General features: G+C 40.5%; 1 protein-coding gene across 1 annotated transcript in view; it reads right to left on the minus strand.

Annotated features, from left to right (window-relative positions):
- Positions 1–11,160: 11,160 nt before the first annotated feature.
- Positions 11,161–26,170, minus strand: part of xylt1 (xylosyltransferase I) — a 59,927-nt gene continuing 44,917 nt past the window's right edge. Inside the window, exons 8-11 of the mRNA XM_061275302.1 lie at positions 24,614–24,879; positions 20,235–20,433; positions 15,760–16,093; positions 11,161–13,902 (exon numbers count right to left, since the gene is read on the minus strand). Of these exons, the coding sequence (XP_061131286.1) occupies positions 13,580–13,902; positions 15,760–16,093; positions 20,235–20,433; positions 24,614–24,879 (1,122 nt within the window). The 3' untranslated portion in view covers positions 11,161–13,579. The remainder of the gene's footprint in view (positions 13,903–15,759; positions 16,094–20,234; positions 20,434–24,613; positions 24,880–26,170) is intronic.

Consider the following 26,170-nt stretch of genomic DNA (forward strand, 5'->3'; position numbering starts at 1 on the left):
ACATAAGCTTTATTTCTTTTTTTTCCAGTTCTAACACCAGAAGAAGATTTTACAAGGAGGGAAAGCGTTCTCCCTCTTTCTAACCCAAATAGCTTTGAAAGAAAAGAATATTCTCCTCTTTGAGGCTGTAACTGAATGAAGCATATCATTTTATGCTTAATGAGCTAAATTAGTTTATGGTCACAGCCAGGAAAAAAAGAAAGAAAAACCCATCATAGTTGTGTTTTTGGGGTTTAAAAGTTAGTGTATTGCGATTTTGACTATTAATGTTTATCATCTTAAAAGATGTGAATTTGAGAAAACTAACTTTCTTATTTCCTGAGCCAGGTGATCAGGTGATGTCCTTAAAATTCTGTCTTGGGGATTACATAAATTGTGACTCATCTCAATCTTTTAACTGTAATCGCTAATAATAATATAAATATTTTGCGTAGTTTAACTTTTTGACTAATTTAACACACTAATTCAAGATAAAAATCGTCAATTTTAATTTCCACTTCAACGTTACTGCCTCCTCCTCGGCTGACACTGTCAGCAGAAGAGCATCCGGCTTTTGCTGGTGTCGGTTCTACACATTTGGTGTCAATTTGGAAAAAGGTGGAAACCTTTGATGGTTTTAATTTAAAAAGTGTGAATCATCAACTGAATCATGCCTGCATGTGCACAGTCAGAAGAAGCAATAGACCATTGCATGAGAAGGCAGGGAGTGTAAACTACAAATATCCATGATATATTTAAGAATTTTAATGTTTTCTTTTTTTAAACCTGTGAATTGGGATCAAAATAAGAAGAAAAAAAAGAACAGAGTGCTTTTTACTTAGGAGTTTATATGTACTAATCCAGACTAACAATGTTGTCCTTTTTCATCCAATTCATCAAAGCCATTTTATGCCCTTGTTTTTATGCAAGGAGTCACACACTTATGATGGGGAAAAAAAAAGAGACCTTCCCTAAATTGTTCTCACTAAAATGGAATGTCTAAAATGTCGTACAAAGACCTAAAACCAAGAATTAAGCAGGTGAAGTTGTCTAGTTTCGTCTTAATACTTTTTTCCATATATAGAATAAATCGCAAAAGCAATAATATGATCTCCTAGATGTTTTTTATAGTAAAATCAGGCCTCACACAATGCTGATGAACCTATCCCATCTTCACGTGCTCCCTCTGTCTGCCTAATTTAACAGGTTGATCCAGGGTTGTGGGAGGTTCGGCTGTCGGTGCGATATGATGAATAGGATAGTTAGGAAGCAGTGAATTTATAGCCGTGAACGCAGTCATCCATCGTTGTGCGCATCCCGTAGCTGTCCTCAAGGGCGTCATCCTCCTCCAGAGTCTCATCTTAGGTGACTAACCTGCTGATGCTTCTGCTGCCGTGGTGGTAGCAATGCGATGCCGCAGCTGTCCTCATTGCATGTCAAGCAACGGTCAATTAACAAGCAATGAGCACAGGTTGTTAATGTACACATAATACAGGGAGGCCATCGGGTGCCAGCCAGAGTTTATTAATCAGGCTTATCATTTGTTCGCTATAGATCACCTCAAACATAAATTGCAGTCTGGCCATCTCTGTGGACGAGGTCGGCTGTTAAAGTGTCGATCAGAGGTTAAGAGATGCTAAATGATGAATGTTCATCGACGTTGAATAGGAAATGCTGGCATGCTGTAGCTCATACAATGGTGGGCAAAGCGGTCAAGGACAGCAAGGCTTTCTCTGCTGGTGGAAACATGGCAGAACCTCATCCAATATATGCATGGTAGATATTTTGTCGGATTTCACCATCTGTGCTGCCATGTGAATCACATTCCAAATCCTTTCTCTCCTCTGATTGGTTGAAAACCGATGCATCTTGACTTTTGTGCTAGCTTTATTATCATCTTTACTATATTTCCTAAATTGACTCTCCTTGGCCGTGGGACAGGTATGGGGTTAGTAGGGTTTTATTATAAACGGCCAGAATGTAAAAGTAACTAACGTGACTTCATTCTCAAATTTAGACTGCTGTGGGTTAAAGTTGGCTTCCAGATTTGAAATAAAACAGAAACCAACAATTAAGCTAAGCCATCGACGGGAAGTCTTCACGATTGCACGGAAAGGGTGTAGAGTACAGTTAAAATACTGTAACATAAAACTGAGCGGAGAAACCACTCTCATCAGGCTTGTTTGCACATTATTGAGACATTTCTGCCAACTCGGAGAACTCTGTTCACTGCATGCTCAGCTCAACACGGTGGCTGCATCACAGGAGGTCATTCTTACATGGCTCAGTAAATATTGTGTACTAAAAAAAAAGCTGCATTTTTCAATTTATGATACAAGTGCAAAGGGTCATTTATTGCATGATTGCTCACTATAAAAAAATGATCTGACTCATTATTTAACATTTACTATATTGACAATTTCAACAGAGGATGATTTTGTGTCAGGATGAAACTGAAACAGTTCAACTACCGTATGTTTTGACTTTTATGTTTGGGAAGACCAGTCGGATCAGATATGGGGCAAATACAATATAGTAAATCCAAAGTGTTTGTAGGCTTATGTTAATGTTTTTGTGTTCCATTCAAGTGTGTCTGTTTTTATAGAGAGATCACAGCTGTTGGAATGTGGCTCGCGGCATTGAGGAGATGTAAGGGCGGTGCGGGTTCTAGAAAATGTCTGAGGTCAGAATGTGTTGACAGCTTCCTGAGGCAGATGAGAAAAAAAAAGATGCTGTGCCTCATAACATTTTGTATTTGTCCGTAAATAACACTCTCCAAGGGTTTGTTGGAGGATCGAGGTGTTTGACGACCGTCTGACGTGGTAAAGACAGAATGGAATTTGCAAATGTGCGCGAACAGAGCATGTTACCGTGCCATCCAAACCACACTGCTGTGAACAACAAAGCCTCCAAATCTACGATGACTGTGATGAAAGACCACCTTTAATTCAAACTCTCACCTCCCAGCTTTTATGCCTCCGTGGAGGCAATCATTATTCCGCTCCGTTCGGTCATCTATCCACCATCAGCATCACTTGGCCTCATCCTTTATAGCTTGCAGGTGCAAAGGTCAAAGAAGCTGTGATCTAGACAGCTATCCTATCCTGTACGTGCCTCCCTCTTCACTTGGCAGGCGCCATATTGATTTGATTAGTTGCTAATTAAAACTTGGCAGGCTGGGTTGGGTGCAAAGGAGATCGCTCAATTAGCAGGGTGTCAGAGAATCTAATCTCGCCCGTCTTCTCCCCCCCCTCTCATCGCCTTCCTGCTCTATCACACATCTCCATGCTGTTTAATGAGTCTAAAAGATGAAAGAAGTGGGAGGGAGGCTTGGACACAGAACATTCTCCAGGAGCTGAAAGCATTCAGCCCTGTAATCCTTAAACTAATCTTTGCTTAAAGATGTGGTTTGTACGTTCTAAAGAAAAACAGCGGACGTTTGTTTGGGCACATTGCCTCTAGCGCGCCTTGATGCTTGCACCATTCTCTTCTTCTGGCAGAACAACCGACTAACACATGGGCTGTTCCAGCTTTAGAGGTGTGCCTCTGGCAGCAGCAGTTATGAGCTTTATCATTCCCTCTTTGTGTCTGGCAAGAAATTGCTTTTATTGTTGTTTTCTTTTCTAAATAGAGGGGAACAGTGCTTTCTTATTAGTTTCATCCCAGCAGAGTACGTTTCACTTTCATTTGTGTTTCTCTTGCCGAAGGTTGTGTCGAGCAGTGTCTCTCAATTGTTGTCAACCTGATTTTCCATTCAGAACTTTTGCCAAGTCACTTCGGAACTAAAAATGATCTTTTGTTTAAAAACCGTCCCTCAAAGGTAGGCCTATATTATATTTTACAAAGTTGTTTCAAATATATACACACTGGTGTTGATTATGGCGATACTGCCAACAGTACTAATTATAATCATGAGAAAAAAGGTGGCAAGTGGAAAAGTGATGTAAAATCGTGACTTATAGCAGCAGGAGTTTTTTTTTTTTCAATATAAATGATTATTTTTAGCATCCCTGTCGGTTCACACATGAACCCCAGCTTTTCAATCATCCCCCCACCATCTTAACAGGAAAGGCATTGTCAAAACAGATTAGCGACTGTATGTGACTCTAATCTATTTTGACACACACGAACACTTACGGCGAAAAAATGTCTTCTATAAGAAGACTTGTCAGATAGATCGAATTTAGAGCCCACCATATCTGCATTGTGGGAAGATGTTGCAATTGAACACTGTCTCCAAAACCCACGCCTACATTCACAAAAATATGGAACAGCTCTCAGAAATGTCTTCAGTGTCAAGACTGCCTGTCACAACCGCACTAAACTTCTGGTTCTGCTAAACCCCACAGTCATTTGTTAACTTCACACTCTTATATAATATTTACAAGTAGTAGTTAATGGGACTGCAGAGAGTGAAGATTGGAGCGGTCCCTGGCAGCAGGGGTGCTGGCAAAGCTCAAACCTGATCGACCGTGGCTTTTATGCGGTCTGTTTTGTTGTACAACAGCTAGTCTAAAATGTCAGCAACCTTCCAGTTGGTCCAAGTGGGAGTTGCTGGAAGGCCTAAGGCAATTCCTTTTAGATAAGCCTGCAAAACAGCCTTTTTCTGGTACAACTCGTCGGCCATTGTGTATACATGTAAAGTACTTTCTTCTAATATGCAGGGTTGTGTTGATAATAATAAATGTCAATTTATTTAATAATACAATCTTGATTTTAAAAATGTAACGTTCCTTCCGCTTGTTACTGCCTTCATCCCTTTGCGAGTGTTCATTTTAAAAGTCATGATTAAAACAGGAATGCTGTGTGTGTGTGCGTGTATCTTAAATAGAGTCGGCAAATATATTCCAGTGGACGCAGCGGCATGTGAGAGGAAACAGATCAATCAACTACATGTGAAACTTAAGTGTCTGTTGAGAATCTGAAAAGCCACGCAAGGTACGATGTGAGGCATGTGTGCATTTATGTGTGTGTGTAAGGGGGAGGGGGGGGGGGGGGTATGTATGTGCGCACACACATCAAGTGACAAAGAAGAATGGGGACATGGGCAGGTCCTGGTAATGAAGGACTGATAAGTCTTTATTTCCTGGGCTCGGGTTAATTGTGAGTACAGATAAAGGGTAATAAATTGTCAGAAGGTAATGGCAAGAGCCTGGACTGGGCCCTGTTCCACATTCATCATGACCGGTGACGGCAGTGAGCCAGAGAGCAGCCACGTCTGAAAGGCTCGGAGAGCATGGCGGCCGTATGGCAAAAAAAAAGAAAAAAGGAAATAGGGACGTGATCATGCATTTTGCTCTGTTTTTTCAAGACATCTTTTCAACATGACCTAAACCTTTTCTATAAAATAGCTATTTGATGAAAGCAGCAATATTTTCGAATGGACTTTATTGTGAGAAGAAAAAAAAGGCAAACAAGTGTCATGTTTCTATTTAAAAAACGGTCAAGCACACAATGAGTCAAATATCTCTAATCCATCAACCCATAACTCTCACTAAGTATTTTCTTTTTGCTCTTTAGGACAATGATTCTCACATTCAGAGACAAGTCAGAGTCTGCGTGATTAACAAACCACATTAGGTTTGTTCACGACACTACATGGCACTCTATATACATACACACATAATTACAGTCAGTCTAGGAGGGAAAACCAAACACCACACTTATTCACAGTCTGCGATTAAAAAAAAAAAAAAGTCTGGATTTTGAAGACACCAGCTTGCTATAAACATGACTGACAGAGTATATTTGTGACGCTGACACCCCTGTCGAGAGAAAGCCAGCAGGGACATGACAGCAGGCACATATAAATACAATCATTTTAATAGCAGCTCTTTTAGGATATTTCAGTTTCAAGTTTATTTCGACACATGTATTTTGTAATTAATACTACGTATATACCCTGAGATTTGCTGGCACCCTTTGCAAGGGTGTGCCTTGCTTCTTGCCCAATTTTAATGTTAAAGCCAAATATGCAAAAAGTGATGCCTGATAAATGTGGCCGTGAGAGACAGTTCACGGCGTAAAGAAAACAATTTACTGTGCCTGTTTAGAGCGGCTCAGGAGCCCCCTAGCCTGTGTGACAGCTCGCTTCCTCACGCTGAGAGATTGTGCACGTTGGAAGGTGGTGCAGTGTCTGAGGAATGATGCGGCCCTGCCATTAAACAGCAGTGCTTCCCCGACTGACGATGTTGATGTTGCCTCGATGCAATGATGACACTCAGTACGACATGACATACGATAAGTGTAAAAACGGTAAGCACATACGTAGGGGATGGCCGTTCCTTTTGACTGTTTGACGGGGGGTCAGGGGCAAGGAATAGCGCGGCGTGGTGGAAGACAAAAAACATTCTTCATGCAACCCATTCAAGAAGGGAAAACTGCACCCTTGAGTTATCACGTCTTGTCTCACAGGAAATCACCTCGCAGAGTTATGGGGTACACCACCCATGACATTAACCTATCAGAGAGGTTGAACTTCTCCTCAAAACTCATTTAGCGAGCAAGGAATGTTTGGGAGCTATTTCCCACGGAGGGGCGAAAAATATCTCACCTATCATATGATTGTTCGTTGCTCTGTGAACAAAGAGGTGAAAGAAGTATTCATATACCGTATTTTCCGCACTATAAGGCACACCGGATTATAAGGCGCACCTTCAATGAATGGCCCATTTTAAAACTTTGTCCATATATAAGGCGCACCAGATTACAAGGTGCACCTTCAGTGAATGGCCCATTTTAAAACGTTGTCCATACATAAATCCATATATTTGGATACACCTGCTGTAGTGGCTCAATATTGGTCCATATATAAGGCGCACCGGATTATAAGGCGCACTGTCGGCTTTTGAGAAAATTGGAGGTTTTTAGGTGCGCCTTATAGTGCGGAAAATACCGTTCATGGGTTCATATGTATTAGTTGTTGCTTACGTATAAGTGAGTGTTTAGTACGGCTGCAACAATACGGCTCTGGGAAGAGAAAAAAAATCATATTCACATGAGCATATCGTTGCTGTATTTCATTCATTCCCCACGTGGCCTGACTTCTTTGATTTGATACAAATTCTGAAATAATTAACTAAAATAATCTGTATCAAAACAGCAAAAACAAAGTATATTTCCTTGATTGTATTTCAAAACTGAGCAATATTAGGCTATGCATTTTATCTTAATTTTTTTCATTCCGAATGAATACAAAAGAGTTGATGAGGAGAATACAAATAAGAGGCGTTAAATACAATATTGATTAGAGAGACAAATGCCGGCAAAAAGATGATGGACTACAAAATGTCCATGCCCCCCCCTACTACCTAGATGTATGTGTCGCCTTTTCCACTGCACCAGTCAGTGTTCAAGGCTTTAAATCTTAGAATGACATTTTGACCGGTGAGCACCTCGCATACACATTGCAAAATGTCAGTGGGAAAGGCAGAAGCGATAGATAGAAAAAGAGGGATTATCCAAGCAGTAATGCCACCGCACTTAAATACAGCCAGCTTCAGTTTTTATGTCATCTATCGCTCCATCCCTCTGGAAACATCTGATGAGGTGCACCAGACCTACTGACTCAGGGGATTTCAGTCATTTTCATCTGGACTTTTCCTCAGAAGTAAATGAAAGTTCTGTTCAACCACTAATGAGCACCATTGGCCTCTGCAATCTCTTTTTTTTTTCCTGTCCAATTTCATGAAGTGAAGGGTGATAAAGCACAGGAGGGCTTCAAAAGCGACACTCTTAATCGCAAATTAAAACCTAAAGACCCTTCACTTCTATCGTTCTCCTCCTCCTTACTTCTCTCACATCTTTCTCTTCTGCATAGGCGGTGAAATTGATTTGTAAATGAATCATTGGCAAGGTCTACTTAACTGCCCTTTACACGTCTCCCTAGCTACTTCTTTGATGAACTCCTGTCCATGTAATTTCCTTTTCTTTGTTTTCAAGTCCTTTTCTGCCCTGTGAACTAGCCGTATTATTATTGGTAGAATCTCGGCCCATTAATTTTCTTCATTTTTTTTTTTTTTTTTACTTTACATGATCACCATATACATTGCACATGTGTATATGTGCAGGATTTTACACATGCAGTAAAATAAACTTGTCTACTGGACTTGTGTTGTTTGTTTGTTTGTTTGTTTGTTTGTTTGTTTGTTTGTTTGTTTGTTTGTTTGTTTGTTTGTTTGTTTCTTTCTTTCTTTCTTTCTTTCTTTCTTTCTTTCTTTCTTTCTTTCTTTCTTTCTTTCTTTCTTTCTTTCTTTCTTTCTTTCTTTCTTTCTTCGTTCATTTATTTTTATTTTTTTTATTTATTTGTTTGAAAATGAGAATGTGAGGCTCCTTTTCTTTCTTGCTGTCTGAATTACTCGCTGTTGAAAAAGCACGTCAATTTTGGAGTGTGTTTGATATACATTGGGGCAGAACATTCATGATGCTTTAAAACCAATCCATCCCTCCATCCAGTAGTTGTAATTAAGATGTTTCCCCCAAAACAGCCAATGAGGAGATGTTACAGTCTCATAATCAAAAATACATATAGTTTGTCCGGCCTAATTGCCTCTTGAAGTCTAGAAAATAAATGAGGCTCCTTTCCTTTGTTTTATGCTGATGTGAATTCTTGGTATCAGGGTTGTTGAGGAGAGAATGGACTGCTCGCATGGCTGATCAGCCATCCTCAGCATATCATCCGTCAACAAGGCGTGTTGTTGTGTTGGACTTCTGCTGGGAGCTGTCTTCTTGTCTCTGTCTCTTAATGCCTCGTACGCAAACACACACACACGCACACTGCTGATTGAAATCTTATGTATAAATTTAGGGTCTTGAGACGAGAGAATTGATGCACCTCTTTTAAATAATTCAAATATGTCAATGCAGTGCAGAGGTCTTGAAATGAATTTGTGCTTTGTCTTCAGATACACTGTAAAAAGTATTTATTACATTTAGCCTACAGGATGTACTGTATAACTTATTTCAAATTCTAGAGTTGTTTATCTTACTAGTTGCGCTTTCAATAGGTCTATAGCAGTGGTTCTTGTTGGACGTACCGAACCTCACCAGTTTCATACGCACATTCACCAAACCCCTCTTAAGTGAATTTTTTTTTTTTTTTTTATCAAATTCAAGACATGGATATCTGAATCAATCAAATTGCTTACATCAAAGGTAAGTTAATTCAAAAGAATGCTAGGAAAAAAGACACAATACACCTAAGTGGACATTCAACAGCCTCTCTGGTCGATGGCCTTGTGCTGCTGTTATCTGTCCGAGAGCTGATGTTTTCGGATGTTTCCTGGTCTAACACCCTCACCAACCTGTCACCTCTCACTGAAGCTCCCATAGTGTGCGACACTGAGCCTGCTTCCTTCCCTCCATTGCTCTTTCCTCAGTGTGTCAGATGTTATTGAAATATTTAGCAACCACTTTGGCTCACAAGAGTGTCCTGCCTTTCTTCTGCCTGGCTGGTAATGCACTCAGTGGACACTTTATTTTATACATAATCTGTATTGCTCAGAGGAATTTGGAATATTTTGCATTTCTCATGTAGCTCAATAAGGTCACCAAATTATTAGAAACAGTTCTTAGTGTAGCGCTGTGCGTACATGTCTGTACACTACAAACAATCATATTAAACATTGAAGGATTATTACCCCTCTAACTGTATCAACCAAGTGTGAACAGCCTCTACTAATAAAAAAAAATATTTTTGATTTAAAGCTTATTTGTTGTCGATATTACACTAAAATCAAATTCCGTGCCACTTGGTGGATGTTTTGGTACATGTACCATGAGATGTCCTTAATATTGTACATTTAATGTCATACGTCTTAAACCATGAAACAGGTGACAAATGAACAAATGGACAGAAAAAAAAGTGTATTGTGGTAGACACAATGCTATAAGTTGTCCACTTTCTTACTCTGTCAACTTCAGTTCGACCACATGTTTTATTATGTTGATGGAAATACATTTTTCAACACAGCTTCAAATGGAGAGTAAAAGAATTGGCTTATTTTGGTGTCTTAAATCAGCGAGGTTGTCGCCATAGTGACACTTACTGGTATGACGACTGCTGCCAGTGGCCAGATGGATACTTTTTCTGCTGAAACTTAATTTGGCAAAATTTAATTTGCGTAGGCTAAAATAAAAAATAAAAATGGAAGCCTACACAGATGCGAAATCTGTTCATAAAGTGTAACATAGGAAAGTTTATCTTTATCTTGACCAAACTATTTGTTCATGTATGGCACTGTGTGCAGATGACCATATATGGGGCATGACTCACACAGACAGTGTGTGGATGATGCTGAAAATGATCATCAGTGTGTTTGTCTGCCATCAATCCGAGTCACTTGCTCCCAGCGTCAGTGTGAGGTTTCAGTGGCTCACATCGCAGTCGAGCAAACAAACACTCCACGCGAGGCATGCAGCGATCTCTTTAAATGTGCCTTTATTGGCTCACGTGCATGTCAAACTGCACGCTATGTTTTGACTCACTTCCTTGCCTACACGGGAGCCCGCAGGACTAATTACCACACGTCTTTTGGGACAGTCGGTGACATGTGTTGACACTGTACCGGTGCTTTGATCAAGCTGCATCAAACACCCACCAGTGTGAGGGACCCCCCTGAGGAACACATTCACAGTGAAGAGTAAAATTGTACTGCTCAATCTTGGTCTCAGTTTTGTTTTCACTTTCAGTGCATTCCACTATGTGAGTCACTTTTCATCTTCTTCTCTTTGCTGGAACTTTTCATTCAACTGTTCCTTGTAGAGCACATTACTGAGCTGTTACAGTGTGGGTGCTGTGGTGAGAAGCTTGTGTGTGTGTGGGGGGGGATATTTGTGGGCGATGATTTGGTAAAAAAAAAAACATTTGGAGAAACTTGAGAAAAAAAAACTTGAAAAACTTTTGGAGGAACTTAAATGGTACAATTAATGGACCAGCAAACCCAAAAGGAGGGCTCCATTGATGACCTACAGTAAATAGTGCTAAATCACGCAATATGACCGGTAAACAAACTAATCAATTGATCAATGCAGCAAAAGCTGACAGTGGAGGACAGCCAGTATTTTTTATTGTTGCCAAAACAAAATTCTATTTTGGGTTGAATTGGTTCAATTAAGACGCAAGTTTTCAGAAGTTGAACTTCAAAAGTATTCAGTGCAATAAATTTAATCAATCATCAATCATCAGTTTGTCCATTGAATTTTATTTTAAAAAAGCAGTCAAGAGAAAGAAAGACAAGCCAGTCACTGTGAAAGAAACAACTCTCCCCAAGGGAAGACAAATAAAAGCAGATAAGGTGAAGGCCTGATGTTGTATAGCAACAGCAGACATCTTTTTGGTGCTGCAGTACCAGTCTTGATATTCACCACCACATCAGGTAAAGAAAAATAAGTACTATATACTGTATATATTTTTTCTATATGGGGCAGAGAAGGTTCTAAAAGTCGACTAAGGCACACAGAGCCTCCCCAGGAAAAAAAACAACAACAACAGAAAGAACACGAAATGATGGGGGACTTGAGAGAAATGTGTGCAACATTTGCTCGACAATACATTCAAGCAAGAACAACAACAATCCGGCATTAGATTTTCTCTGAGAGGCAAACAGGCCCCGACATTGGAGCAGGTTATGCACTTTGATCAATAAACACCAACAAATCACTCTCTTTGCCCACGTCAAAAAACACATTTTCGATCAACCAGATATGTATTTACACAGACAGCATCTTTTACACAATAGTACAAAATACTTATATACATTGGCTTCATTTTTGATCATTTGTTTTATAAAATAGGATTCTTACAGTGAGTTACATTTATTATAATTCTGCTTTCACCAAAACTGCCATAAGTGTGGGCAATGCAATGCATTGGTTGTGAATACTGTGTTGTACTTCAGTACCAATCAATGCGGAGCAACAAATTGCCCTTTATAATCAATGCCACCAATGTTTCTGTGCGAAGCAGGGATGTGTCCTTTATGGTCTGGGTTAGGTAAGCTGACTTGACATTAATGCACAGTAATACCTGTAATTGAACTTTCAAAATACACTTGCTTCTCTGCTAACCAGTCATTTTCGACAGACAGATTGAAAACCTGACTCCAGTTGATATCTATTTTTAAAACAAGAATAGAAGCTCAGTGTGTTGAAGTGCAATTTCACCCTCGGTGATGTCTCGTATGATAAAATAGTTTGAAAGCTAGAGATCTAAATTTGCATTTTTGCAATGAGTACACTTTATAACATTCACGTGGAACTGTACATAATTGTCACAGCATGAAGACCACAAGCACTCACGAGCATTCTGAAACTCACGGGAAGCAGTAGACACAGAATAGCTTCTCCTCACAACCAATGGTCTAATTGTTTGAGGTCACCATCTCTGTTTTGGTGAGGCCGCTAGGTAGCTGACCTTTAACCTCTCCGGTTAAGAGCTGCTTTCTTTTGGCAAACCAAGACAAGAAGATCTATTCTGACATGACAACACTTACTGACACATAGGTGTGGGCCATAAAAAGGTACAGAATATGTTTCGGTTGTTGGCCTTTGTAAATAAAGGCAGTTTAAAAAACAAAACAAAAAACTATTTTTCATGCTGCCAAGGCAGCGTTGTAATTATTTAGTCACTGACTAAAAATCTCAGTATTAATATAAACTTACAATAAATCACAACTCATGGACCCTCATTCACACAATCTTGAAACTTCTTTTGTAAAATTCTGTGCAACATAAAGTCTCACTGAAATGAACAAAAAAAGATATTTAAGGTCAGCTTGGAATTATTGTGTTTCAAGTTTGAGGCAGGCTGGTAAGAAAAGCGAGTGAACAAATTATTTGTCCTATCACTGAAAACATCAGCCATTTATTAAAGACAAATCTAAAATGCTACCACATATTTAGTGAATGCCGAACCCCAAAATGTCTCAGTTAAATATTTCTCACAGATTAGACGGCGCTGAGAACACCTTTGTGCAGCAGATGGTTTGGCTGGCCACCACAGTCCCTCATCAGGCACTCAACTGAAACAAGTTGTGTCATGTATTTACTCTACTGATAACGTTTAACACTAATTGGTTTCATCAAGAAATAACGTGTTTCTAACTCTCTTACAGGCAGTGACTATTGGTTCTTCTTGGGGTCGTATGAAAATAAACTTCGAGTTCGATGCTGTTCACGCTGACATAAACCTTAGGAGGCACATAGTACGTTCATCTGGTACCGGGCGTCCTGCTTACGGGTCACGCAGCTAAGGCCGTTTGTGGAGCACAATGTCACGTTAGCCGTTGTGCCCCACGCTTGAGAATCGAAATTCAGAATTCAGTGAGGAGCGAAATTAACGCTTAAAATTGCAACAGTTGGTCACAGATAAACTCATACGAGAAGACAAATAAATACACTGTGAAAGTGAAATAATCAAGTTCCATAAAAGCGGGGTGGATGTCGCTAACACTGATCACCTTCTGATGTTCCCTTCGTCTCCCGAGACAGAAGGGGAACGTTTACCCCCACCGGCAAACTGCAACCAAGCCCGTAAATAAATTAAAAGAAAGAAAAAAAAAACTGAATCTTGCGGCCTCCTGTCCAGCTGGAGGCCGCGCTGCTACCTGATGCGCCCATCAGCATACGGCGATCTCATTTGGGATTTGGGGTCGGGGCTTAGGGAGCTCCAAGGGTTCTTGGGGCAGGCCTGCATGACAGGGCAGGCGGTTGGCCCCACGGCGCAGATGTCCGCTGCCTCCCACAGCTCACCCACAAGGTTGTCGACCCAGTTCTCCAGCTCTGGGCCGGTCAGGGCTGCGTTCTTCTTGGCCTGTTCCACGTAGCCCAAGCTAACGGGGATGTTGAGCACTGGGTTGAGGCCGTGGAAATTCTGCTCCATGTAGCTGTTCTTGGGTGGCCCATTGTGCAGCTTCAGAGTGTCCTCTGGAGAAACACAGCAGTGAACAAAAGAAAAGGTCGACATATAATAAACTCACTGATCAGTAATTTGACTTTAAAGGCCAAAAGAAAACATGCTGAAATATTAATACGTGGAACGTAATTTGCTTTACGTGAATCTCTCATGCCCAATCAACTCTGATTTATTTCGTTGCCCTGGCTCTAGAGTTCCTCTTTTATTGTTTGTTACATCAAATCAACACTGTGTTGTCTTTCTAAAGACAGTCGAGTTGGCCCCTTAGTCATTTTCATGACAACTGACTCCTTCAAATGTCAAGAGACAATTTCTCCTTAATTCACCTTTCCTACCCTGAGCTCCAGTCAAGCTGTAAATTCCTCACTGGTTCTCTAACTGGGGTGCTAGCCATCTCTTTTAAGCTTGGTTTTGGTACACAAACTGCCTAACACCCGCATGAGAGCAGACATCAGCGCATTTCATGTGTTGGTGACAAAAAAAAAAAGCAGACAAGGAGGTTCTCCATCTGATGAGATGATCAACGCCGCAACAAGAGCAGAGTTTGTTCCCTAGTCACGCACTAGTGACTGCATGTAGTTGTGCGTGTACTCGGGTGCTGACGTGGCAGAGCCCAAAGTGTTTTTTTTTTTTTTTTTCTTCCCACAAGTGCCCAAATCACTAGCAGTACAGCCTTGCGTGTGTGCATGCTGCTGCAAGTGCAGGTAGAGAGTCACGTTGTTAACTTTTACTGGCACTGCATGTAAGAGGATGCCAGACGTGGCAGTAAATACCCAGTGTGCGGAAGGAGGCGCTTTGAAGCACAATCCGCGAAGCTGCTTCAAAACACACAGTAGTCCAAAATGCAAAATTCAAAACATGCCAACAACCTCACAACTTCATTTCATTTTTTTTCACAACATAAATCAGGTAAATAGTTACAATCTCTATATGTAAACTGCCAAGAGGATAACAGGGTTTAAGCTCTCACTTATAGTAGAAAGACATTGAAATATAATTATAAATTCATTTTTTAGTACTTTTTAATTTTTTAAAAAATTATAGTGATCCATTGAGCTGTAATACATCATTGCCCATAGACTTGAAACCAGTTGCATTTAAGAAAGTAAACAGCAAAAGGAATTGATGTTTAGTGTCTTAATTAGTGTTTCATTGGCTTTATATAAACATTTTTAATTCAAGGTCCTCCAATGATTAGAATCTATTGATGCCACTAGACCTCCGCTGAAACAAAAACACAAACTCTATTTGTTATTCCTCTTGATCCATAGCTCGGGGTGATTATTCTATACACGACATATAGCGTATTTCTGTTGTTAAACATTCATGTTTACTATGTACGAGTGTCTCATTTGTGTTATCTGGGGGGTGACTGACTCCATGACAAACAACCACAGTCTGCACAAGCCCAGACTTTTCTGCAAAAAAATTCATTGTGTAAGCGTAACCCGCCCTTATCTCCTGAAAGGATGCTGACAGGTTGCTTTGTCACAGGCATAAAAAAAAGAAGTATACAGTAGTTTGGTTCAATTCCCAATGCAACTGCACAGCCTTAACGTGCACGTAATAAAAGAGCAAAAAAAGCACGTCTGTCCTCTATTGTTAACCTTTTTTTTTTTTTACTGTGTGATAATCCTGTCAAATTCAAATACCACGTTGTTAGGATGTCAGGCTAGCTAACGCAGCTGTCACATTTCCACCTGCACACCTCCCAGTAAAAGCACAAGCCAGAGTTTAATGTTTGAAACGATACGAGGGAGAGCTTAATAGAACTTGGCTTTTAAAGGAAGGGCTGTGAACTGTTTAAGTGAATTTTGTTGCTCGCTACTCTTGTGCATGTGCAAAGACAAGAAATTCCATTCTCTCACCTTGTCGTATAGGCTGGTGCTTATTATAAGCTAAAGGGGCGATAAGGAAGCGCATCTCAGCCACGGGGCTCCAATGGTGCAGGATGCGGACACTCCAAACACCAGGACGCAGAGGCTGCTTGAGTGGTGGTCGGTAGTGGGTGAACTCAGCATTCATATCGATAAGAATGTCGTAGGTGGCAGCGATGACGTTGGTCGGGTCGATCCACACGACCGTTACAGTAACGTTAGGCCCTTTTGCCCATTTCTGCATTCCCACCGTCTCATCCATGGGGCCCATCAGGCCGCCAAAATTTCGAAAGATTCGTTCCTTGGCATCCCACTCTGTGCCGATCTGACAAAAAAAGAATTAGAAGAGGAGAGAAGACTGTAAGGGACGTCTGAATTCCCTCCAGTGAACAGAAGGCAGTAGCAGACTGCATCACCATTTCACCGTACTATTAAGATAAGCAACACACTGTCTGAATTATCACGGAAAATAATCTTCAGCATGCATTTTTCATCAAACAGCACAAGCCTGCACACAGCAGTTATACAGACTGTCGTATACAGATGCTGACAAGTGGATTTCTTTTTGGAGTCTGTTTTTCCACTCTCGCTAGGAGGAATGCATATAAATTGACTAAACCTCCACACCATGTCTTTGACTGCATACTGAGCGAGAGAATGGAAAGCATTGACAGAAACAACAAGCCGGTTTACAATATGACAACAGAGGAAAGAAATCGAAGCTATATGTGATCTATATTGCCAAAGTGATGACAGGGTGTCTTTTGCACCGACCGGGTTGAAATACATTTTCCGCGTTTAATAAATGCTGCAGTAATACGGTTTCATTGATGAGTGAGGAAAATATACCATCTCTGTTTCGGCGATATCTAGCGGGATTGCAATACCTTTCTGTACACAAAATGAGAAGGTGGAAAATCACTATTGATAAAAAGGATGATAGAGATGGAGGTAGCACCCACAATCATGCGAAACAGAAATGTGAGAAGGATGGCGGTTTTAAGAAGTGCTCATCCTGACAATAGTAGCTGATTAACACAGCCTCACCCTACTGAACGATCAATGTCTGCCTGGAATGGACTCTGTATTACATCCTTTGAGAGTTGAGAATAGGATGTACAGCACATGATAACTAAAGACCACTCCAATGAATGAGAGTTGAGCAAAACACAGCTCACTTTCGTCTCAATTATTTGACAGACCTTTGGCATTCCTGCCCTTTGCACCTTGGTTCTGCGCTTTTTAAATGGCTAATGAGGCCATGTCAGGCACCTCTGTAGCTCATTAGTTTATCCAAGGCTGACTCACTGGCACTCTACGTACATCCCCAATTGATTGGCAGAAAGAACATGGGAGAAAAGAACATTGCCAGGGGATAATCCCTGCAATCGACTAAGAAACAGTCATTGAGCAAAGTACAGTTTCATTTTTTAACATACACATTGGATGCTCTTTTCCCAGATATTTGACATTGCACTTAACGTTGCACTGGGTCTGTTCACGTTGGGCGGTACGAGCGAGACATACTCCTGTCCATTGGTTGAACCACAGAGAATTGTCACGTGTTTCAATGGAATACATGAATAAATCGGACGGATAATGAAATGCACCATGGACAAACACATTTACATACTGTGCTTGTTTAGAGATAATATCAGCATGCAGCTCTGGATGCTGATTTTATTCATTCATTCATCCTCTGAACCGCTTATCCTCACGAAGGTCGTGAGCGTGCTGGAGCGTATCTCAACAGTCTTTGGGCAGTCGGCGGCATACACCCTGAACTGGTCGCCAGGGCACACAAAGAACCATCCACAATATAACTTTGGTTTGAATGTTCCCAGGGGTCCATGGCAAGTTCTCTGATGTGACAGCGTTTCTGTTTTACTCTCATAGAGGTAGGTACAAGTAGCCACCAGGACCAAGAAACTCTTTCTTCAAATTGAAAATGGGTCAAACGCAGATTAACTCCTGGCCCAATTCAGCTTCTAGCTTACATTGACCTCCACACACAACCTGTCCCTTGGTGCCTATAACCCAATAAGCTTGGGCTTAGGACCAACACTCATTTGCTCACCAAGGCTTATGACCTTGTTGCGCTTATAGCTATACTTAGAAGAAGATTCCACTGCTTCACTAATTCTGTGCTGGTAACCTGATCTCAAACTGTAGTCTCACTTTCTCTCATTGTAACATCAGCGTAGCTCGAGATTGCCGTGGACACAGCACAGGAGCTCCTTTTCATTTGTACAGCTGCTTGTACATCATACAGTACATTTTGCTATTCTTCCCATTGCAGTATTTAATGTATGTATGAGCATTGACATGATCTAGAACACAGGTGTCAAACTGAAGGCCCGTGGGCCAGATATTGCCCGCCACATCATTTTATGTGGCCTGCGAAGACAAATTGTGCATCAAATTACTAGAATTGTAATCACTTTTAATAATAGATATTTTTGTAAATATTTGACCAGTTTTTACTTGTCTGATTTGAAAATGAGTTATTTGTCAATCTGTTTTGTAGCTTTGACTGTATATAATATGAGGTGCTCATACATTTATTTGGGTTGACAGTCATAATGGCCCTCCGAAAGAAGCTAGGACAACAATGCGGCCCGCCAAAAAAATGAGTTCAACACCCCTGATCTAGAACCAGTCAAGGTCAATCCAAATCATGTCTCTGCAAACCTTTCGTCTTTGTCACTGGTTGGCTGCTAACCACAGCATGACACCTCCAGTAATTAATTTAGGTCTATATGATCAGGCAGCATCTTGGACAGTCGCATCTGGCCTTATTTAAAACCTCAGGGTACGCATGCCCCCAGGGCCCCATTTGGACTCTTATTAGTGGCCCTGCTTTGTGGTTATAATCCAACACAGGTGTTCACTGTGGCGTCAGAGTATTCTCCTGAGGCACAGGTTACATTACTGAAGCGCTGAGTCTGGGATGGATTGATGCTGGCTGCTTCAGTGTGGAGGAATACTGTAGACGAGTAAATCATGTTGCAGCAGAGAGGTGAATAAAAAAATTCAGAGAAAATAGTAGCGTTCTCTAATCGGAAATGACGTCATTTTTCAACTGATTGGTATCGACAGGTTAAGATCTGAATTTTTTCTTGAAATTAAAAAAGCGACAAAATAATCTGGATAGATTAGTTTTATAGTCCATCACACACACCAATGTGTTCTCTGTGCAAAAAATCTTCCTTCCACACACAACGCGTTTGGCATTTGGTGTCACAAACTAATGGCCACAAGCTATTGTGCTCGTCTGCAGGTCATTAAAAAAAAGGAAGCAATCATTAAAAGGTAGAAACATTGTGCTTACGCAACCTATAGTTAAGGCCGAAAGACACTGTACCTAATGATGTGGCCCATGAGGTTATGTTAGTCCAATGAGTGGACAAATTTATTCCGTGCAAGGTTAATACTTGCCATATGAATGTCATGCCATGTAAAACTTGAGCCAATAGACTCGTTTTAACTGCACGGGTATTGAAGGGAAATCAGGGAACACGTTAATCCAAGCGGATGGTTTATCTCGCAAGTTAAGCATATAGCTTTTGTACAAGGGGTCATATCCTTTGCGACTATGGCAATGCCACGCTAGCTGTCTTACTTAAAGTCTTTCTGTTCTGGTTTTGGGAGACAGACTGACAGGCAGACTGACTGACAGCCACTGCACAGTGCTAGACACTGAACGCTCTGTGAGGCTGAGCATCCAGATAAAAGCCTCTGCTCACATCACTTCGCTGTCACTCAGGGTTTCATACGCTTAACACACAAGCGGGGGCTCAGAGAGCGGGAGCTGCATGGCGACTGGGTGTCTGAACTTCCTTTACGCTCCCTTTGAGATGTTTGCAAAAAGGTCAAAGAGAGTCTGGGAGTGTCCAGGTAGACACAAGCGTCGCCTGCAGGCAACAACAGACCAAACCAATCCATTCATACATTTGATGGCATTTCAAATTCGACCCCTGCTGGAAGCTACGTGACGAACCACGGAAAATGTCAGTTTGCATTCACTCAGCTAATTTTGTGTATGCTGCAAATACACTCTGATCCGTCACATCAGAGCTCTTGCTGCCGGGTCCTTTACTGAAAAAAAAAAATCAAGGGGAGCATTCCACTGTGAAGGTGAGAGGACATTCTATTCAGGATCAACAAATTAACACCATGTGGAACTATCCGATGAACTTGAATGAATTCAATAAATGCGCATCTTACAAGGCCATTCATGTCAGGTCATTTTGAAGGCATGCAAATTGTTTTGGCGGCAAGGTCAAAATAGAGGAAGGTCAACATTACACTTCAGCAAGTGGTGTGTGTGGTCCTGTTTAAGACGAAGCAATTTACTGGAACCGTTTTCCTGAAATTAGCAAAGGCTGATTGATTTGGTAACTAAAGCGCACTCTAGCAAATGAAAGACAGGAAAGATTTGATCGCGAGACAATATGCTGACTCACCTCTGCAAACTGCAACCTGCTGAAAGTGCTTTCAGGAGGCTTGGTTAACTTGAAGATCTTCTTAGGTGCCACCCAGGTCTCCATAGTCTCGAGTTTGCTTGTTGCTAGATTTGTGGCATGGTGCCTGACAAGGTAGCCCTGGAACTTATCAGACTGGAAGTAGAAATGCACAGACACTGGATGGCCCATGGGGAAATACCTGGCAGAGAATTTAGAGACGTTGTTAGCAAATTTAAAAAATAAATAAATCTGGAATTGTATATGCCAAGCAGTGGACCGTCAGTGAGCTTTGTGACAACAATATGTGATGGATAACAACATTCTGATCAATACATCTACATCTGGTGCATATATTATTATTATTAGTCAAAACCTGGTATCACTTTATTTGCCTTTTTTGCCTTTTTAAAAAGAGAACAATGGATACTTAGAAAAGACGTGAAAAAAAAATATATATACCCAAGGTTGCGTGACCATTAAATTTATTCACTTATTCATTTACTGCCACTGATGATCAAATCTGATCAGCCCAAATCTGCCTTGCGACTGGGATGTTTAGCATTGTCAAAAATATTTCACAGTTTTACTATCTTAATATTATATTATATTAATATCTTGACACTTAACAGTGTTAACAATATAAAAATGTTACAAAGAAACTTTTGATGGTATTTTATTATTGAGTATTTATGATGGCAACAGCTTGACCCCTTGACTCTGGGGAAAAAAATATTTGAAATATAAAGTAAACGAAGATTGATCCGGATTTTCAATTTCAGAAGGTTCAGAAAATATGGAGGAAAGGCACTTCTGTGATCTTCAAAGAAGCAAACTTTTATTTGAATCATTATTCTGTTTGTGACCTGGCTCAGAAGAAATGGGACAGCTGAGACCACAGCAATACAGAATAGTCATTCACATTAGTCATTGAAGTGGGCACGCACACACACAGACACAGACAGACACCCACCCACGCCCAGACACACACGCATTAATTTGAACTGGGTCATTCAGTCAGCTGAAGCTGAAAGGAGGCCTTGCCCTCCTGATTGGTCTCTTTGTGAGTGTGCCTTCTCGTATACGTGTGGCCAGCCCTCAGGGTAGTACGAGTGACTTCTGGAAAAACAAAAAATGAGCCAGGATGGCCACTGCTGGGCAACAATCTGCAGCTGCTCTCAGCACACATCCTGACTCCGAGTTCTCCTCGCTTCTGCTCCTTAACATTCATTCGCAGACTTTTCCTTAAACAAGTGTGCAGGCCTACATTAACACACCCGCACTGGCCACCGCTGCTCCCCTGTGCCCGAGGCCTCATCAGTATTGTGCAGAAGGGGCCGGCCGGAGTCAACCCATAGCGGGAAATGCTCCGCTGACAAGCAGAACAGTAAATATTTGCACCCACAAGTAGAACCTCCTCGCCGCTGTCGCCTATTTGTATGTCTGTTTCCCATTCCTGCCGCTCTCCTCTGTTCTCACTTCACATCCTTTTCTTTGTCTCATCCCTCAGCTTTCATTTCCCCCCTTTGCCCAGTCCTTTCCAAAAGACAGGGGGGACTGGTCAGAGTAGTCCGCACAGAAGCTCCATTCAGGCCTTTAAAGCAGTCACAGTGGGCTGCTAAAAGAGCCAAATCCCCCTCCTTGACGTGCTTTTCCATTGATGCATCTGCTGGTTGCACATCTCCATTCTACATGTCTGTATAATGTGTGCTATGTGTGCTGGTTCAGGAAAATTAGCCTATAATAAATAGTCATTCAATATTAAAGGGTATCATATATATTTATGTCCAGAAGTATTTAGATAAAACAAAACATGAGTGGTTTTCAGATTTTTGTTGAGTGTTTAGTAATTTTGGATTAATCTGTGGCATTACTCTCATTCTACTCATCTCTTTCTCTAGATGCAAGGTGTCTCTTTTTCTCTTTATCTGTAAGAAAAGGTGGCACCTTCCTTCGTAAGTTATCTTGAAAATGCAACGAAATATTGATACAGAGGTCTTATGAGTGGTCAACCACATTCCAGGGAAATGACAAGGCTAGTATTTTTCTTAATTAGTTTGACAAAAACCAACAACAACAACTACTGTGATTGTCAGTAACAGAGCATCAATTTCTTTACTCCAATGTCCACTCTACTCAGATGTGATGCCTGAGGCTAATTAATGGATAAAGGTCACGGGTAAAAAAATACTACCAATGATTAGCCCCTTTGGGTCAAAAGTAACAATCATTTCTAGGCGTGTTTGTCAGCAGTTATTTATTTAAATATATATATAGATTTTTTTATCTCCATGCAAGTTTATTGGCGCAAAAAGAGCTGACATGAGATCCGAGGTGGTCTAACCAACCTTGACACACCAAGATTAATCAGCAACAACACCCACACTAATACATATTGGCTAGGTGACATTAACTTTATGTTTTATTTAAGTAGGAAGAAACCAAAGCACCTTGAAGAAACCCACGCAGGCACAGAGATAATATGCAAATGTTATATTTCTACTGCATAGACTTGCCGTCATATCTTAGTCACAGTCCTTCAGCATGTGCATTTACAAGATCCCTCAGAGAGAAAAAAAAACACTCAAAAAGTACTGTTGGATTTTCTTCTGGCCTATTTATTAGTGTTGGCTCGTGAGTGAACGATTCGGTCAAAAGAACGAATTGTTTCAGTGAACGAGAGTGAACGAATCACTCACAGATCCGTTCAGTTGGTGAACCCAAATGCAATTCACCACTCGTTCGTCCTCGGAGTTTGCTGATGAGACATGCTTGACGACTTACACTCCAATATACTGTTGCTGATGTCACTAACTTGTTTTCGAGTCTTTCTTAACAGTATACAGTATGTTTCTTTTGTTGACGGCTGTTGTTATAGTCAATCCATTTCATGTGTGTTTAATTCTTATCCAGGGTATTCCAAATGGTTACATTAATTTTGGCCGATATTTGTGCAATTGCTCTGAATAAATTTTCATCTTTCAAATTGCTTATTTTTGCCTCCATAGACAACTCTCTGGTTTAAATTCAAATGTAGTTCTCACAGGTAAAGCACAAATCTGGAAATCTGCATAGACATTCTGAACTATCTATTGTACCAATAATAAATATAATTGGAGTCGGCTACCGTATTCATGTTTTTGTCAGAAAAAAGAAAATGGCCACACAGTGACAATATTTTTTGTCTTGATATGGTGTCATAGTGATTCTTAGTCTCAGTGAGCCAACCATTGCAAGCGTGCTGCAATCAAACAAATTAGGAGATAGAAAATAATAAATGTTGCTGAATCAAATACTGACAGTCTGAATAACTATCAACTGTAGATCAGACAGCATTTCCTTTTTGTGATGGTTCAAACAAATGTTCTTTCCCAATTAAGTTTCGTTGACTCCAGAACACTGGTGTGAGAAATTATTAGAATGTGCATAGAAGATGTCACGCTGTTGCTGCAATGCTACAAAGGTATTGCTCTCTCTTCTCTTTTGTTTAAACGATGGGCGCTTTTTTTCTGTCAGGCTTACACAAATTGGCATTTCACACCTCCGCATTCTGTTTTTAATTTGTTTCTGTTTACGTAAACCCTTTGCATGCTGATTTCATCAGCTCAGCGTAAACTAACAAAACAGTTAATTGGAAAATACTCTTCCACCAGATGTTAGTGAGCGCTTTATTCTGATGAAATGCTTCAAAAAAGTCCACGAATTCAAGATGTTCCAATTGCAATATTGCTTTCTTAACAGAATACATGGGTCAGACTTTTAGAAATCCAACATTTTCTGCTAAAGGTAGCTTTTACAGCTCTGACTTCATGATCACATTGAACCCCATTAAATTGTGATCCATCAAGGCAGAAAGAGTATAAATACAATTATATGGTCTCTCTCTATGTCACAGACCTGTTGCAAACGGGTCTCGAATGTATCTCAAGTGCGAGTTCACTATACTGAATATATTTGTGCAACAGGTGGACACTGTTAGAGTTTCAAAGCAGTTGATATAAACAAGTACACTGACTTTGTACTTGCTGCTTTGTAACGTACACCTGCACTATGCTAAATGGCTCCAGTAGAAAAGTTACTACATCCATAATTTTGCCATAACAGTCTGTCCTTGCAGGCTACGTTATGGTTCATTCATTCATTATGTCATTGTAATACGGACATGTAAGACAGGGGTGGACGCTTAAGCCATGCTGACTAGAAAAACGCGGCTGGATTTCCTGGTCTTAATTTTATTTACTTAATATTTATTTCATAATAATAGGGCTGAGAAAGAGTTGGCTTGTTTTGGTGAAAAAAAAAATCATTTATTTATTTTATAGTATTTACAGATTTAACTGAATAGAACTCTTAATCATGTGCATGTGTTTCTAAAATCTAACCTGCAGCTGTGGTCCCTTGGGTTGCCTTGCAGCGACGCAGCAGCCCGGGCCAAACCCAATCTCGAGAAGGAATGGTAGTAGGTGAGCTGTGTGTCCGACAGACTGGCCACACCATCTGGCTCGTCGTACACATTTTCCCAGTACGAGTTTAAGCCTGGCGTCCCCGATGGAAATGGTCCAAACAGGTAGACGTCCAGATGGTTCACTATCTCCTGGTTCACACTGGCTTCAAACTTCCTGGCAAAGAAGGTGGGACGCACTGTTTGCTGCAGAGAGGAAGATGGGATTAAAAAAAAAAGAAAAGAAGGAGATTAAAAAATAGTTCTGTGCCAGCATGACAATGTAAGTGATGTGATGTGTATGGAGGCAGAGCAGATATGGAAAACAAAACAGAGGAAAAACAAATTCCAACACAAACAAGGATGGCCACTTTGCATCACTTTATATAATGACTCATAGATGGTCTTACACTTTTTATTCACCAGTGATAATTGAGTATTTGTGCAAGGTACAGTGTTTTAAGTGTTAGCTAAAGGTTCAAGGATTCACAAATTTATTCGTGCAGCAATTCCTCACCCGGGTGCTGTGGCACATTGGTGTGCCATGACTGATCATCAGCAGGAAATTATTCTATTTCACTTTATTTGTATGAAAACTATTTTTGAATTGACAGTGTATCTTTGTTCATTTATCCAAGCCAGCAGTATATAATAGGAGGGAGAACAATTAAACACTCTTTCATTAGACTGCAGAAGGTACAATAAACTTCAGTATGTCAATTTGTAATAAATTGATACGAGATCATCATTATTTCAAATATTCATATCTTTATGACATTTCTTTGTTTGGTGCTGTACGTTGCCTCCTTAAAGGTTATGAAACACAATATCAAACCACACCATCTATTCATCTTGGAGAGCATCCAACATCAGAACCATTTTGGAGTAATTTGAATGTTAATTTGTAAGTTTGACTGCTTTTAGTTTTACACACAGGGTTTAGAACTAACCAGGCAATTAGACTTGGCGTTAATGTATGAAAGCATCATACTAATACGACCGTGGCGTCTGGAAAAAAAAAGAAAAAGAAAGCACCGATTAGTGTCCTATGAGGAAATAGAGGTGGCAGCTGTGGACACTGTTATGATGTCATAAAATTGAAATTGCAAGCTAGTAAACAGTGGCAGCTCTCCACGTGATGACGGTGGATGTTGTAATAGTTGGGGGTTGTTAGTGAGACAAACTCAGTTGTGGGGCCCGCCACATCTAACTAAATGCATTTCCTCATGGAGTTCAAGTTTGCCTAAAGGTGGGTAGATAATTTAGGCCTGATTTTGCCGTTATCTGACAGTTTAAGATGGGAGCATGGATGCCAAATTGTGTAATCATTGTATTGCATTGTTTAAAAGACATGGATTGAAGCCAAAGAACACATTTATTTGTCAAACTGGCATGGAGAGTTCAATTTTAAAATTTGGCCTTCAGCTCATTTTGTAAAAGCTCTTTAAACATAAATCAAATGTATCCGTTGTAAAACCAGGCCTTGAAATACACATTA

The sequence above is a fragment of the Syngnathus typhle genome, linkage group LG3, assembly GCF_033458585.1.
Source record: "Syngnathus typhle isolate RoL2023-S1 ecotype Sweden linkage group LG3, RoL_Styp_1.0, whole genome shotgun sequence".
Taxonomy (NCBI): domain Eukaryota; kingdom Metazoa; phylum Chordata; class Actinopteri; order Syngnathiformes; family Syngnathidae; genus Syngnathus; species Syngnathus typhle.